Source organism: Diabrotica virgifera, chromosome 2 (genome assembly GCF_917563875.1).
Source record: "Diabrotica virgifera virgifera chromosome 2, PGI_DIABVI_V3a".
NCBI lineage: Eukaryota > Metazoa > Arthropoda > Insecta > Coleoptera > Chrysomelidae > Diabrotica > Diabrotica virgifera.
Window position 1 is genome coordinate 126,125,218 of NC_065444.1, and position 15,499 is coordinate 126,140,716.

At 36.2% G+C, this 15,499-nt stretch overlaps 1 protein-coding gene across 1 annotated transcript in view; it reads left to right on the forward strand.

Annotated features, from left to right (window-relative positions):
- Positions 1-14,751, forward strand: part of LOC126879614 (protein-lysine N-methyltransferase EEF2KMT) — a 32,049-nt gene extending 17,298 nt beyond the window's left edge. Inside the window, exons 4-5 of the mRNA XM_050642784.1 lie at positions 7,374-7,630; positions 14,568-14,751. Of these exons, the coding sequence (XP_050498741.1) occupies positions 7,374-7,630; positions 14,568-14,668 (358 nt within the window). The 3' untranslated portion in view covers positions 14,669-14,751. The remainder of the gene's footprint in view (positions 1-7,373; positions 7,631-14,567) is intronic.
- The last annotated feature ends 748 nt before the right edge of the window (positions 14,752-15,499 follow it).

Sequence of the window (15,499 nt, forward strand, 5' to 3'; positions counted from 1 at the left end):
ACTCAATCAAACAACAAGAAAACAAGCCAGAGAAAACTCGCACTAGGCACATGGAACTTACAAGGATGGCGAACAAAGGATAGAGTGGTAATAGCGGAGTTCCAAAGAATGAATCTGGATATAATGATAACGACCGCGACGAAAAAGAAAGGAAACGGTACCGAGAAAATAGGAGCAGTCATTCACTGTTGGAGCGGAATAGACAAGCAAGAAAGGGCAAAAGCAGGAGTTGCAATTATACTAAAAAAGAAATGGGAACATGCCATCGAAAACTGGGAACCAATAAATGAAAGAATTGCCAAACTTAACCTAAAGATATACGGAAGACAAATTATCTTACTAGCGGTATACGGTCCAACAGAAAACAGCTTATTTCCAAAAAAAGAACAATTCATAGAACAACTGCAAGAAGAAATCGAAAAAAGAAAGAAGAATCACGAAATAATTATTGCCGGTGACCTGAATGGAAGAACGGGAAGAAAAGAAAACGACAGAACAGTAGGTAGATTTGAAGAAGATGTAGTAAACAATAACGGAGAGAGAGTGATTGAACTATGCGAAATAAACCATTTAAAGATCACAAACGGATTCTATAAACATAAAGACATAGACAAATACACATGGACACAAGAAACAAGAAAATTGAGGTCTATTATTGATTATGTTATAGTAAACCAAGAAAGCTCTATAAAAATAAAGGATGTGAGAGTAAAACGAGGCGCAGAATGCGGCACAGATCACAAACTAGTAATCACTCGGATGGAATTCCCCTTTATATGGACCCAACAGAAACCGACCTTGGGAGATACTGACGAATCTACGACTCCGGCAATACCTGTCAATGTGTGCTCAATAAAAGAAAAGAAATTCAACATAAACTTATTAGAAGAAGACTCCATAAAAGACTTATACAAACGAAGATTGGACCAAAAGCTAGAAGAGTTTAGGTATGAATCATTAGAATAGACTTACGAACACATAAAAATCTGCATAAAGACAGCAGCCCTAGAAGCTCTTGGAGAAAAAGACCAAAAATACACCCACCAAAATACAAAATTAAATGAAGACACACTGAAATACATAAAAGAGAAGAAGGAACTCCATGTAAAATACCTGAACACAAAAAACTATGAGGACTTGGAACTCTACAGGGAAAAAATAAAGAAGTAAAAAGAAAAGTAGCAAAAGAAAAAAATGAAAGATGGGAAAAAACATGCACAGAAATAGAACAACACATAGGAGGAACGAGAAATTCAGAGTCATGGCGTATCTTAAAGTCACTCCAAAGAAATAAGACAGAAAAGGTCAAGACCGGGCAAATCAAAGAAAACGAGTGGCAAGAATACTATAAAAAATTGCTAACCGAAAGTCGCCCCAAATTCAAAGAAGTAGAAAGAGACGGAATAGAAATCTATACACATGACGAAATCGAATTAAGCCTAGCTGAGGTAAAAAGAACGATCAAAACACTAAAGAACAAAAAAGCAGAAGGCCCCGGCGGAATACCAAATGAATTGATAAAGAACGGATCGGAAAAGCTATTCCGCATGATACACAAAATGTTTGAGAGAGCACTGAATGGAGAAGACTTACCGGCAGAATGGACTCAAGCATATATGACATCAATATATAAGAAAGGAAATAGAAAAAAACTGCGAAAACTATCGAGGGATCAGCATAATATCATCTATAGGCAGACTGTATGAAAAGACCATAAAGGAAAAATTAGAAATATATATACAGGATAAAATTGGAGAAGACCAGGCAGGATTCACAGAGGGGAAAGCATGCTTGGATCACATCTACACTGTCGAACAGCTAGTAGAAAAACGAATGGCCAAAAATAGATCCGTCGATCTGGCATTTGTAGATCTTGAGAAGGCGTATGACTTGATACCTAGAACCAAGATATGGGAAGCAATGGAAGACATCGAAATCCCACGAAGATTAATAAAAGCAGTAAAGGCACTCTACAAAAATAACACAGTAGCTATCAAAATGGGCAATCGAATATGCTGCCCATTTAAGACGACAAAGGGACTACTACAGGGCTGCTTCACATCCCCTACCCTATTCAAAATATTCCTGGAAAAGACCCTGAAACCATGGAAAAGAAAGTGCGAAGGAATGAGTATACTAGTAAGGAATGAGTATCTATATACCCTAAGTTTTACTGACGACCAAATAGTGATCGCACAAGACGAAGATGACCTCAGTTTTATGATGAGGAAACTGGAACAGGAATATACAAAGAATGGGATGGAAATAAACCTAAAGAAAACTGAATACCTAACAACGGAGAATCGGAGAATATAGAAATAAAACAACTGGAAATAGACGAAGGTAAACAAATCAGAGGAACAGATAAGTACAAGTATTTAGGTTTTATAATATCAAACAAAGGAACAACTGAGGAAGATATAAAAAATAGACTAGGACAAACAAGAGACTGCATACGAAAATTGAACCCGATACTGTGGGATAAGAACATCAGCATAAATACAAAAAGAAGAATATATAATACCATGACAAGAAGTATCCTCACTTTTGGGTGTGAAAATTGGACAATAAATAAGAAAACCAAAAATAAAATAAGAGCGACAGAGATGGAATTTCTAAGGAGAAGCTGCAGAGGAACAAGGAGAGATAGAATAAATAACATAGAGATTAAGAGAAGAATGAGAGTGAACTCAGACATAATAGACTACATCGAACAGAAGAGATTAACCTGGTACGGACATGTCAGAAGAGCAGACCAAAATCGGTGGATAAACCGAATAACAGAGTGGAGCCCGATAGGAGAAAGGAAGAGAGGCAGACCCCGAAGATCCTTCAGAGATGAAATAGATGAAGCAATGGAGAGAAGAAATCTACAGGAAGGGGACTGGTAAGACAGAAAGTGCTGGAGAGAACGGTTGAGTGAAGGAATACAGTGAAAACTGTGAAAATTCTTAGTATATATAACAAAACACCCTGGTGCGTAAGTGGTCGGTATGAGATATCTTCAGAATTCGACGATAAAGCCATATTTCGAAAGCCTTAATTTTCTTGCAAGTTGCATCTGTGAGAGTCCACGACTCAACTTCGTACAACAGTATAGGAAAGATATAACATCGTAGTAACCTGATTTTTATGGGTATTGATAAATCATAACATTTGAATAACTTAGCCATTTTTTGAAATGCAGCAGATCTTTCTCGGCAGAGTTTCCTCTATCATCCAACATTCACAACTACTGTAGAATCCTGACCCTTTTGCAGTTTTAGACTCATCTATGTACCAGATGTAACCCGTCTTACTCAATACACACCAAAAATCGTTAAGTTAAATAATAATCATCATCATAATCATACATCTCCAAGTGGAGCAAAGGGCACCTTGCGGTGTTTCAAGTAGCATGAGGAATGATGGTGAGGTTGCTAGTCCCACGCATCATCTGTTGAGTTCCGTCCAATTTTGTTTACTAGTTTTCTCCATTCTCTTCTGTTTTTTGCTATCTTTTTTGCATCGTTCCATGTTAAATTATTTTCTTTGAGTTCTTTCTCTATTGTTCTTTTCCACGTATAAGATGGTCTACCCATTCTTTTTTTGCCTTGAGCATTGTAATGTAGAGCTTGTCTAGCAATATTTGTTGCTGGTTTTCGTAAGGTGTGTCCTATCCACTTCCATTTCCGTTTTTTTATTGTATGTTCTATCCTTTCTTCATTTGTTATTCTCCACAATTCGTCATTAGTAATTTTGTTTGGCCAAAATATTCTCAGTATAATACGTAGGCACCTGTTAAGAAGGATTGTATTTTCTGAAAGAATTTTTTATGGTGTTTCCATGTTTCTGCTCCATATAACAGGACAGACTTTACATTAGTTTCAAATAATCGTAGCTTTGTTCTTCTGCTGATGTTTATCGAGGCCCATATCTTGCGCAAAGAGTTGAAAGCGTTTTGTGCGAAGCTTATTCTTTGTGTTATGTCCTTTTCTGTGCCTCCTGTTGTGTTTAGCAGACTGTCCAAATAACAGAAATCTTTTACTTCTTCTATTTGTTTCCCTTCCAAATATATATTGTTTCCGTTCGTTTACCAATTTGATAGTATTTTCGTTTTTTTGGGATTTATTTTTAAGCCGGTTGTTTTTGCTGTGTTGTTCAATCTGGTGATTTTGTTTTGCATGTGTTGTCTGTTTGATGTTATGAGACATATGTCGTCAGCGAACTCTAGATCCTCTAGTTTTGTAAATGGTGACCATTGTATACCTGTTTTTTATCATCAGTTTGTTTCATTATCCAATCTATGACTATTATAAACAATGTCGGTGACAAGACACAGCCCTGTCTTACTCCTTTTTTGATGCTTATTTGTTGGGATAGTTCCCCTTCATGTTCAACTCTGGCAAAACATTCGTCGTAGAAAAGCCTTATTACTCTTATATATTTGTCTGGTATTTCATAGAGTTTTAATATCCTCCACATCATATTACGATTTATTGAATCAAACGCTTTTTCGAAGTCTACAAAGTTGATATAAACTTCCTGATTCATTTCCGCTGATTGTTCCAGGATGATTATTAGGGTATTTATATGGTCAATACAGCAACTGTTCGGTCTGAATCCTATTTGGTTAATTCTTAATTTTTCATTTATGGGATCTTTAATTCTCTCCAATATTATTCTGGCCATTATTTTGGTAGCTACAGTGAGAAGAGTGATTGGTCTCCAGTTTTCGCATAGTGTGAGATTTCCTTTCTTTGGCAGCTTTATTATAACTCCTTCACCCCAATCCTTTGGTATCTTTTCCTCGATCCAAATTTTTTTAAATAGTAAGTAGTACATATCCACTGAGAAGTTTAAGTGTGATTTTATCAGTTCTGCGGGAATTCCATCAACACCAGCCGCTTTGTCGTTTTTTAAAAGGTTTATAGCATACCTTATTTCGTCCTTCGTAAATTCGTCGTTTCTTATGATTAATGTTTCGTTTCTCTCTGTTTCTTCCATCTCTATTTGTGATTCAATGCCTTCTTCATAGAGTTCTGCGAAGAATTGTGTCCATCTTTGGGCAATTTCTTTTTGAGTTGTGAGTGTTTCTCCTTCTTTCCCCATTAGTTTCGTTCTTTGCTGGCTCTTGCCCCCTTTAATTTCTTTGGTTATTGAGTAAAGTGTCCTTGTGTCATGTATTATCGCTGCTTCCTCTGCTTTTTCTGCCATTTGTTCCATATACAGCCTTTTATCTGTTCTGGCTTGTTTTTTAACTTCTTTATATTTTTCTGTGTATTTTTCCTGCATTTCTTTTTGTTTTATCGGGTTTGTTGTTTTGATCAATTCAGTTTTGATTGCTCTTCTTTCCTTGATTTTTGTTTTAGTGTCCAGCGTTACCCATGGTTAATCAGCTTTCTCCTTGCACCCTAATATCTCTTTCCCTGCTTCCATGTACGCGTTTTTATATATTTCCCATATACCTTCAATGCTAGATTTTCCTACTTGTTCCAAGTTCCCCACATGCCTCTCCAACGTTTGTTGGTATTTGTTTGTTATGCTAGAGTCTCTTAATTTATTTGTATTGAATTTTCTATGTTTTTTGTTTGATTTATAATTAGCCTTGAGGCTAATTTTTATTTTTGCTCTCACTAATTCGTGGTCTGATGCACAGTCGGCTCCTCTCACTGCTCTCACATCTTGTAACGAATTTTTCCACTTCTTTTCAATGAGAATGTGGTCAATTTGGTTCTTAAATTTTCCTCCTGGTGACGTCCATGTTGTTTTATGGATATCTTTATGTTGGAATAATGTTCCCCCAATCATCATATCGTTTGTCGAGCAAAGTTCTATTAATCTCGTGCCATTGTCATTCCTTTCTCCCATGCCATGAATCCCCATTACATGTTCGTTTCCATTATTATTAGATCCTACTTTGGCGTTCCAATCCCCCAAAACGATTTTTATATCCCGTTTATATGTTTTTTTGTATTTTTGCTAGCAACATATACATCTGGTCGTAGAACTCTTCCTTTGTTTCATCTTCTTGTTGATTTGTTGGAGCATACACATTAATTATTATTAAGTTTCTAAATTTGCTTTGAAATCTTCCCCATATAATTCTCTCAGAGACATTCTCCCACTCCACCAATGCTTGGGCTGATGCTTTATTTAACATTAATGCTACCCCTTTTTCTTTGTCTGAGTTTATATCTTTGCCAGAATAGATGACAGTAGTTCCACACTGTAATTGGATTCGTCCTGACCCATTCCATCTAGTTTCACTGATCCCTATTATGCTTATGTTGTATCTACCCATTTCTGTTGCTATCTGATGTGCTTTACTTATTTCCACCATTGTTCGTACATTCCAACAACCTATAAATATGTTTTCCCTTGTATCAATTTATCCTTCTATTGATTTCCAAGTTTTGTTTCTTTTTCTTTTTTCTTGCTATTTACCCTATTTCTCCCCACCTTGTCTGTTTGCAAAACCATACTCATATCCATTTCGCGCGATGTTGTCTCCGTATGTTGTTCTGGTTTTAATCTTAGTTTTTTGCTGGATGGGTTACTTTCATCATTTTTTCTCTTTGGTCATTTTCGCTGTGTGGAGATCTATCACTCATTGTTCTGGCTCTAGTTTTATCTATGGGAGTTTCTGTAATATTTTCCTTTCTTTGTTCATCCGTTGGCCATGTTTTGACTTCTTCTATTCCGTATTCATCTCCGTTTATTATTAGCTTGTCATATTTAATCTTCGCATTATATCCTTTTGTTCTTGCTTCTTTCATGTGCTTTAAAAGTATTTTTCTTTGTTCCAAGATGGTTTTTGGGTAATCCTCATTTAGAAACCATTTTGTTCCTTTTAATTTACCGCTTGCCTTTAGGATTTTCATTTTTTTACTTCCACTTGTTAGCTCAACAAGGACCGGTCTTTCCGAGTTGTTAGTTTTACCGCCTAATCTTCTAATTTCTTTTGTCTCTTGGTCTGCTCTGCAATGTACTTCCATTTTGTTCATGACTTCCTGCACTTTGTTTGACAACATTTGGGTATCTTCATTTTCTGTTTCTTCAAGACCGTATATAATTAAGTTTTTTCTCTTCATCTCTAGATTTTCTCCATTCTATTTCTCTGTTGTCAATGATAATCATAATAATCAATAAAGTCTCAAAGGGCTAGATAAAAAAGAAAAAGTCATATTGCTTATGAAAGAGAGCTCAATCCATTTTATGCTGTAGGTACCAGCGATGGGTGAATTTTCACGGTATAGCCGTATGGCTTATATCTGAATCGATAAAATAACTAGTATTTTCATTAGAATTCTTAGAAAGATTTATTTCATATTACTTATTGTGGTTTTACTCGAAATATGACATAATAACTATATTATATAACTATATTTTAGCTGCGTTTATAGCAATACTGACACTTCCACTATATCTATCTTAAATTTACCATGGGAAAATGTTACGCCCAGTATATGCAAAGATCTCGGAGTTATAGAAAAAGTTATAGCAGCCGATATTATCTATGACAATGATCTCTTTCAATCGTTAATTAACGCTATGAAATGTCTCAAGGAATATTGTGGGGTAGAAGAATTCATTTTTGCTTGCACGGAAAGAAACTCAGAAACTTTGGAAGAGTTTTTAATGTTAACAAGTAAGTAATGATAGTTTCCTTTTAATAATTATTGTAGTATTTCCCTATTTTCTTTACCGGCAATCTAATTTATTAGATAGGACCTGGACTTTCTTATAAATTTTTTGAATTACTGGATAATAGACTTTTTGTGGTGTAGTGTTTGATTGTTGTGTAAAGAGGTAGTGAAGCGCAATACATGATGCCGTATCCTGTTGGCGTCACTAAGCCTCTCCTACTCAATTCCTTTCTTCACCTCCCAGTTGGTACACACTGGTAAGCTGAGAAACCCCCCCCCTGGAGATTAGGTAACCCACCACCGTGGAAGATGGAGTCAGGGCTGACGAAGCAAGGAGGTTTGGTCCTCCGTTGAATAGGGATTGAGCGAAGGGCTAATAACCCCTCCTTGTAAAACTCAATTATTGAGAATACAATGGCTAATGAAACAAATAGACGGATCTTACAACGGCGAACAGCAAAGAAAAATGGACATGATAAGGAAGGCCCAGAGCGAGATTGTTGGATGATGTGGACGACGACCTGAAAACCATGAATAGAAAACAATGGAGGAGGAGGGCACAAGAGAGATCTAAATGGAAGGACATAGCCAGACAGGGAAAGACTCATCCAGGGTTATGATGCAAAAAGAAGAATAGATTTTTTTAAAATCCACAAGGAAAAAGTTTTCCTGTAGTTGGCTGTATACCATGTAATACAAAAAACAGTAAATCCTTTATAAAAGGTAGGTATATATTTAAAATCCCTAAAAAGGGCTATATCACAATCACATAACTAGTTTTCGACTGGTTTACCAGTCATCATCAGTGCTTACCTAAAATGAATATAACCTGATAAAATAATGCAAAGGTATTGAAATTTTGACTACGGTTAAAAAAACTGTCGGTTATACTCACGGGAAGTTTACATGCTAACCACCAAGATATAGTTTAAAAAAAATATGTGGGTCAAAGCCCTGTATAAATGGTCCGTTAAGGAAACATCGGTTAAAAATGCCAACTAAAGCATGGATGTTTAAAATATTTTAATATTATGCTAATGAAACAAGAAAAGAAGAACTTCTGTTGGAGTGAATGTAAAGAGAGTGATAAACTCCAACAGAAGTAGAAAAAGAACAGAGCTTAATGTAAGCTATTGGAACAAAAATGAAGAGAGTGAGGTGGCTTCTACGTTGAGGAGCCGAAGTAGGAAAATACTACTTGTTGCAGTAGTACTTGTATGGGGGGATAATGATAAGATGATGAAGTTGAGGAAAGGGGAATTAAAAGGGATAGAAGTAGAAGTATGAAGAGACAGAGGCAAACTGAATGGAGTTGGCTAGCAAGAGATGCAAGAGAACGACAACTTGACACTCAAGGATGGATACGGCTCACTTGCATGCCTGTCGAAGACGGTAGCTCAAAGTAGATAATGATTATGACTAGAAAAGGTAAATATTAAGATAAGAATAATGTACTGAAAATGAATAAAGATGAATAATTGCTAAAGAAGAACAAATATGTGAACATAAAGGAATAATAAAAATAAATGATATACAAAATAAGTAAATATTTATTAAAAATAACTACCTAGATTTGCACAATCTCTTTTTTTTTAATAGATTTTTTGTTAATCCATGTTCGTATTTATTAGGTTCACAATTTTGTAAATAGGTCGATGCTGGTGTTCCTTCGCGGAACGGACAACTTTCACTCATAGCCAATAAAATTCGTACTGGGTGACTTTATCTATACCACAGTGTCGCTTGGGATCATAACGAGAAGGATTCCAATAGCGAAGAACTATACAATGTTACAACTAATACAATAAAAACTAATACTAATGTTACAACTAATACTAATACAATGTGCAATAAAAACAAGTCCGCGTCTCCCAATAGTAAAAGATGGCTCGGAGATTATAACTCGGACAATATGTTTGTCAGCGACAGGATTACACATCAGGTGACAAAGCTCCCTCCCAAAAACACAATACAGGCCAATAACTTACCTTTTTAACGCAGTAATCTAACAAAAATTTTCCTTTAAAGAGAAGGTTCAACTTCCAAAAAGCAAAATGGGAAAATGTCTCTGAAGCTTTGGATCAAGGATCAACTGAAATCAGTTGCTACCTGAGGTCCGATGGAGAACATGTCTGCGGACCAGTAACTCACGTGGAAGTTTACGTTGACATTTTGCTAGGGGAGCCCAAGCGGGGATTTTTGCAGTTACTCGAGCGCGTCAGGTTTATTATTGGGTTTATTATTATGTACTAATTGCTACAAATAAACTCCAGATTTAGCCGTACGGCTCACACTCCCTCTAAGGGGAAAATTGACTCAGATACCTACGGTATCAAAAGGATTGAGCTTCTGGTGGGACTCTTTCCGTGTTATCGAGCCCTAGGTGACTTGGTATGCAGGTGTATCTCCCAAGAATTTTCTTACACATCTGGCCGTTGCGAGTAGTACAGCTTTCTGCATGGTCTTGTAAAGATGTTCATTTAGACCCAGCCTTTTTATGCTTTCGAGGAGGTTCTTCGGAATGACTCCAGTGGTAGACATAATAATAGGTATCGTCTGGGTACTTTGCATTCTCCATTGTCTTCGTATTTGAATTTCCAGATCTCTGTACTTGGCGATCTTTTCAGTAAATTTGCTACGTAGATTATTGTTGTTAGGTATCGCCACATCAATTAGTGTTGTTTGTCTTGTTACTTTATTAACTAGTACGAGATCTGGTCTATTATGTGCCACTGTTTGGTCTGTGAGCACAGTGCGGTCCCAGTATGGCTTGTAGTTGCATTCCTTAAGCATACTTTCAGAGACGTATTGATAATATGGGAGATGGTCCGTTTGGAGAAGTGTCAGCTTGATAGCTATCTCTTGATGAAGAATTTTTCCCACTGCGTCATGCCGTTCCTTGTATTCAGTTGCAGCAAATGCCTGGCAGCCCCCTATAAGGTGTTGGATGGTTTCTTGTGCTTGACATCCATATCGGCATCTGTCGTTTTGAACCTGAGGGTCTTTGACGATATATTTCAGGTAATTTCTGGTTGGTATAACCTGATCCTGAATGGCCAGTAATGAACCCTCCGTTTCAGGGAACATCTTTCCTAATGTCAACCAATAGTTCGACGCTGCATTGTCGATATAGTCTTGGCTGACCTCATTGGGATGTCGCCCGTGCAGAGGTTTACCCACCCAGGTGCGCATTTTTTCGTTTTTAGTGAGGTGGTTTATGCGCATTTCTGGTTCCCTTAGTTTGATCGGTGTTGTGTCATCTACTGCGCAAATAGCGCGATGTAGAGTAGATGTCTCAGCTTGCATGAAAATAAGTCCTTAAATTAGCAATCTGTTTATCTAATTGCTCACCTATATCCATAAGTCCTCTTCCTCCTAAATACCGTGGTAATGTCGTTCGTTCTACTGCACTTTTAGGGTGGTGTTTTTGTGCTTTTGTGAGGTGTGTTCTTACTTTTCGCTGAAGATTTTCTATATCCGTTTTTGTCCACTTAACAATACCAAATGAATAGCTAAGCGCGGAACAAGCGTAGGTGTTTAGTGCCTTAAACAAATTTTTACTGTTAAGCTGTGAACGAAGCAGCTGTTTTACCCTTCGTATAAATTCAGTAGTTATCTCAGGTTTTAATTTGCTTATGGTCAATTTTCCGCGCCTACTTCACTCCAAGATATTTGTACGTATCGTTTTCGCCCATGGCCTCGATGTTCTGGCCATTTTACATATCGAATCCACCGGGCTGTACCTTTCCTTTGACTATATTCAAAACACGGCACTTGTCTAGGCCGAACTGCATACTAGTATCATTAGAAAATGTTTCTACAGTTTTTAGCATCTGTTCTAGGTGTTCTCGAGTGGAAGCCATTAATTTCAAATCATCCATATACAACAAATGATTGAGCTTCGCTACCACAGTAGGTTTAGTAGTTTATTGCTAAAACCTGAGTCAGTGGAGTTTAATAGCTGGGAAAGGGGGTTCAAAGCTAAACAGAACCACAATGGACTCAACGAGTCTTCTTGAAACAGGCCCCGGTTGATTGCGATATTTTCCGTTTCGATATTATTTTCACCAGGTATTTGGAGGTGAATTTTAGTCTTCCAATCTGTTATTATGTGCCTTAACCTTCCGATGACCAACCTTTTTTTGTTACACGGATGACCAACGGGGGGAAAAATGACCCCAGGTCAAAAATGACAATTAACAAAAAAATTAAGTTTTTTTTTTATTTTTTTATTTTTTTTATTTTTATGGCATGGACTTTATGTCATTCAGCCAGGCACAACATGAGTATTAATGTCATGTGTAGTGTGTATGTTGAGTAAGTGTCTTGTTACTTTGCAAAGTCGACGTCATTAGCGTAAAACTACTTGGAATTACACATAATAGACGGTATTTTACTAAACATCAACTTCAGAATATATTTTTTATTCGTAAAATATAGGGAATTTTTTTTATTTCAAAATATGAGGATATCTAGAATGATATTAAAGTCAAATAAAAAAATAATGAGTTTAACATTGAAAATACTTTTGAATTTATTAAAGAAAAACATACGCTGGGGTCACAATTTCCCCCGCTTGGTCATCCGAAGGTTAAAAAGGTCACTATGTTATCATCGACTTTGTATATTCTCAATATATCTATAAGCCATTCATGCGGTATTGAATCAAAGGCCTTTTTGTAGTCAATAAAGGCAGTAAAGAGGTTCCTTTTTTGGTGAATGCCTGGTTAGAAATGACTGAGTCGATGATAAGTTGTTCTTTGCAACCCATGGAACCCTTAGCGCATCCTTTATGTTGAGGCTCTATGATATTGTTTAGAGCACAGTGTTGTTAGATATGTCGGGTTACACAGAATGTGACCAATTTATACAAAGTCGGAAGACAAGTAATTGGGCGGTACTTTGCTGGATCTTGGGTGTTATTTTGATCCTTTGGTATTAAATAAGTGGTTCCCTGAGTTAGAAATGACGGTATTTCGTGCGGATTAGAAATAACATGATTAATTAATGTTGATAAGCACTCATGAATACTCCAAAACTTTTTAAGCCAGAAGTTCTGAACTCCGTCTGGTCCAGGAGATTTCCAAGCTCTTTGGTGACATTTGAGACCTCTTCAGTCGTGAATGGTTCGTAGTTAGCAGTAACGTAGTGGTGACAGTTTTGCGTCGTATCTTCTATCCAGCCAGCATTGTTGTTAAAAGGAGCTGGTGTGGAAAGTTGATTTCCCCAAAACTCATAAATTTTTTCTTGGCTTGGGTATGACTTATCGACACTTTCTACGGTGGAATTGAGTTTTCGGTAGAGCGCCTTTTCGGAATTTTCAAAAAGTGCATTGTCACATTTTCGGTTGTTACTAACTTTGTACCTCCTTAGTCGCCCTGAATAGACGGAGAGTTTTTGTTTTAACGTATCCAGACACTGTTGGGCTGTGTTATTTTCTGGATCGTATCTCGAGTGTCTTGCAGTGATCCGCATTATTTCTTCAGCTCTCCTAATGACTTTTCTACTTGGTACTCCTCGTAAATATTCTGTGACTAGGCCAATATCCCTACGCAGTAATTCAATTTCCCTAGCAGTCTTTTTTCCCAGGGTGCAATTCTGTTACCAGTTTGTCCGTTATTAGTACCCCGTCGTGTTCTGATCTTAATGCCCATTACATTAGCAATTGCTGTTGCTGCACAGAGATGAGCATATGCAGATACTCTAACGTGTATCAATCAATCAATCAATCAATTGCGGGTAGATTAGTAAGGCGAGGTAAGACTTATGTATAAGGAATCAAAATTTTTAATAAAAAAATGAGGGTTCCTATTTAAGATTTTAATGTCATTCGATAGATTTTTAAACAATATTGAACACATATTTTTCAGTTTTTCGATCTTATGTTCATTTCGCAAAATATCGCGGGGTTCCTATTTAAAATTTTAAAGTTACCCCCACCTCCTCCTTGGTGAGTCGTGTCTGGTATCATTCACTAGATATTTGAAAAATATAGAACACGTATTTTTCAGTTTTTCGATCTGATGTTGATTTCGCGAAATATTCGCTTTTTTCTTTGAAACTTTGTGACTCACACATTTCCTTACGTCCCGCTCACATCGTCAAATTTTTGAAATACAAATAAAATTGTTCTTCATGTACTTAACTTATCTTGTCTTAATCTGACGTTTTCAAGATTTTCTAAGGATAGATTTTTTTACGGACTGCAATAAGATTTAAAAAAATTTTGCTGCTATTAATAAAAGTCCTATAGAACAAATTGGATTTTTTTTATATTTTACAACTGATAACCCAATGACAGAAAAATTCACAACCGCATCATTTGCTGATTATGTAATTAGCTAGGTTTACGAGTACAGATTGAAAGGACATTTTGGCCGTCCCTTAATAATTAACAATATGCCTATACAGTGGAACCCCGATAAGTCGGACTCAGATAACCTGGAAGTCCGGCTAACCCTTCATCACACAAAACAAACATTTATTCACTTTGACTGAGTTTTTACCAAGAAATAAACAACACTGTATATAACTGTACGTAATTCAGATGTACTGTGCATAGTGTGCATATGTATTTCATGTTTTTGCAATTATAATGTGTATTTGTTTATTATTTATATGCATTTTATTAATTTTTACCAGGTTCTCCGGGTAACCCGGATTTTCGATAACCCGGATCGGTCGCGGTCCCGATTATTCCGGCTTAGCGAGGTTCCACTGTATTTAGCTCCAGGCGCTAAAAATACATTATCTTTCACGACTCACTTGGAACAAACAAATTGAAGCGAAACGAAGACAACTAATAATTATTACATCACATCACATGCATTCAACAGTGGGTTGGGCGAAAGTTATTAATTTCAATTTTATATTTGCCAGTAAAAAATGAAAATTATTCCTTTTCAAAATTAATAAAAATGTTTAAATGTTTTGTTTTAGAAACAGTATGTCCACGTATAGTTGAGCTTCCTGTACCACTTCAATCGAAATTTCTTTGGCCAACAGACACGCCAGTTAAAATTTTTCAATTCAAGGACTGAATAATTAAAGCTAATTGCCGTCAAAAGAATAAGTAATGTTTTATCAATCAATATCACTTGCTTTAATAAATTTGTTATGGATATGTTATATTGTTTTATTGCGTAAGTTTGTAACGATAAACTATCACCGTTGATTGAAATAACGCTGCCACAGAGAACTGAAATACTATTGTAAAATAATACAAGAATAAGAAACCGCTAAACGCCGTAAAAATGAGTGGCGCATACAATATTCCAGCTACAAAAGATCTGATATGAATATTACGTGGCTCGAAAATGTATTTTCATTTTGATGCAAAACAAAATTCTAGTTTTATTTTAAAAGATTTTTTCATAATATTTGCTAAATTTGAAGTAAAACGGGCCACAAAAGAGTAACTTTGATACAGTTTAAATTTTGAAACTCTTTTGTGGCGCGTTTACTTCAAATTTAACAAATATTATGAAAAATTCTTTTAAAATAAAACTAGAATTTTGTTTTGCATCAAAATGAAAATACATTTTCGAGCCACGTAATATTCACATCAGATCTTTTGTAGCTGGAATATTGTATGCGCCACTCATTTTTACGGCGTTTAGCGGTTTTTTATTCTTGTATCAGGAGTTTTTCAAAGTTATTTATAAATTAAATGTATAAAGTTGAATGCAATGTTTCTCGATTGCACGTTAAGCTTTATAAATGGTCGCCTTTGTCGCATTATCTCCCAAATGATCTAGTGTCCATCGAATGTACACTAGATTTTTTTTATATTCGGAATACCTTGAAAAAAATATTGAGATGGCCGGTAAATGAACTTGGATTGCCCGTTGCCAGATCAAATTAGCATCGTA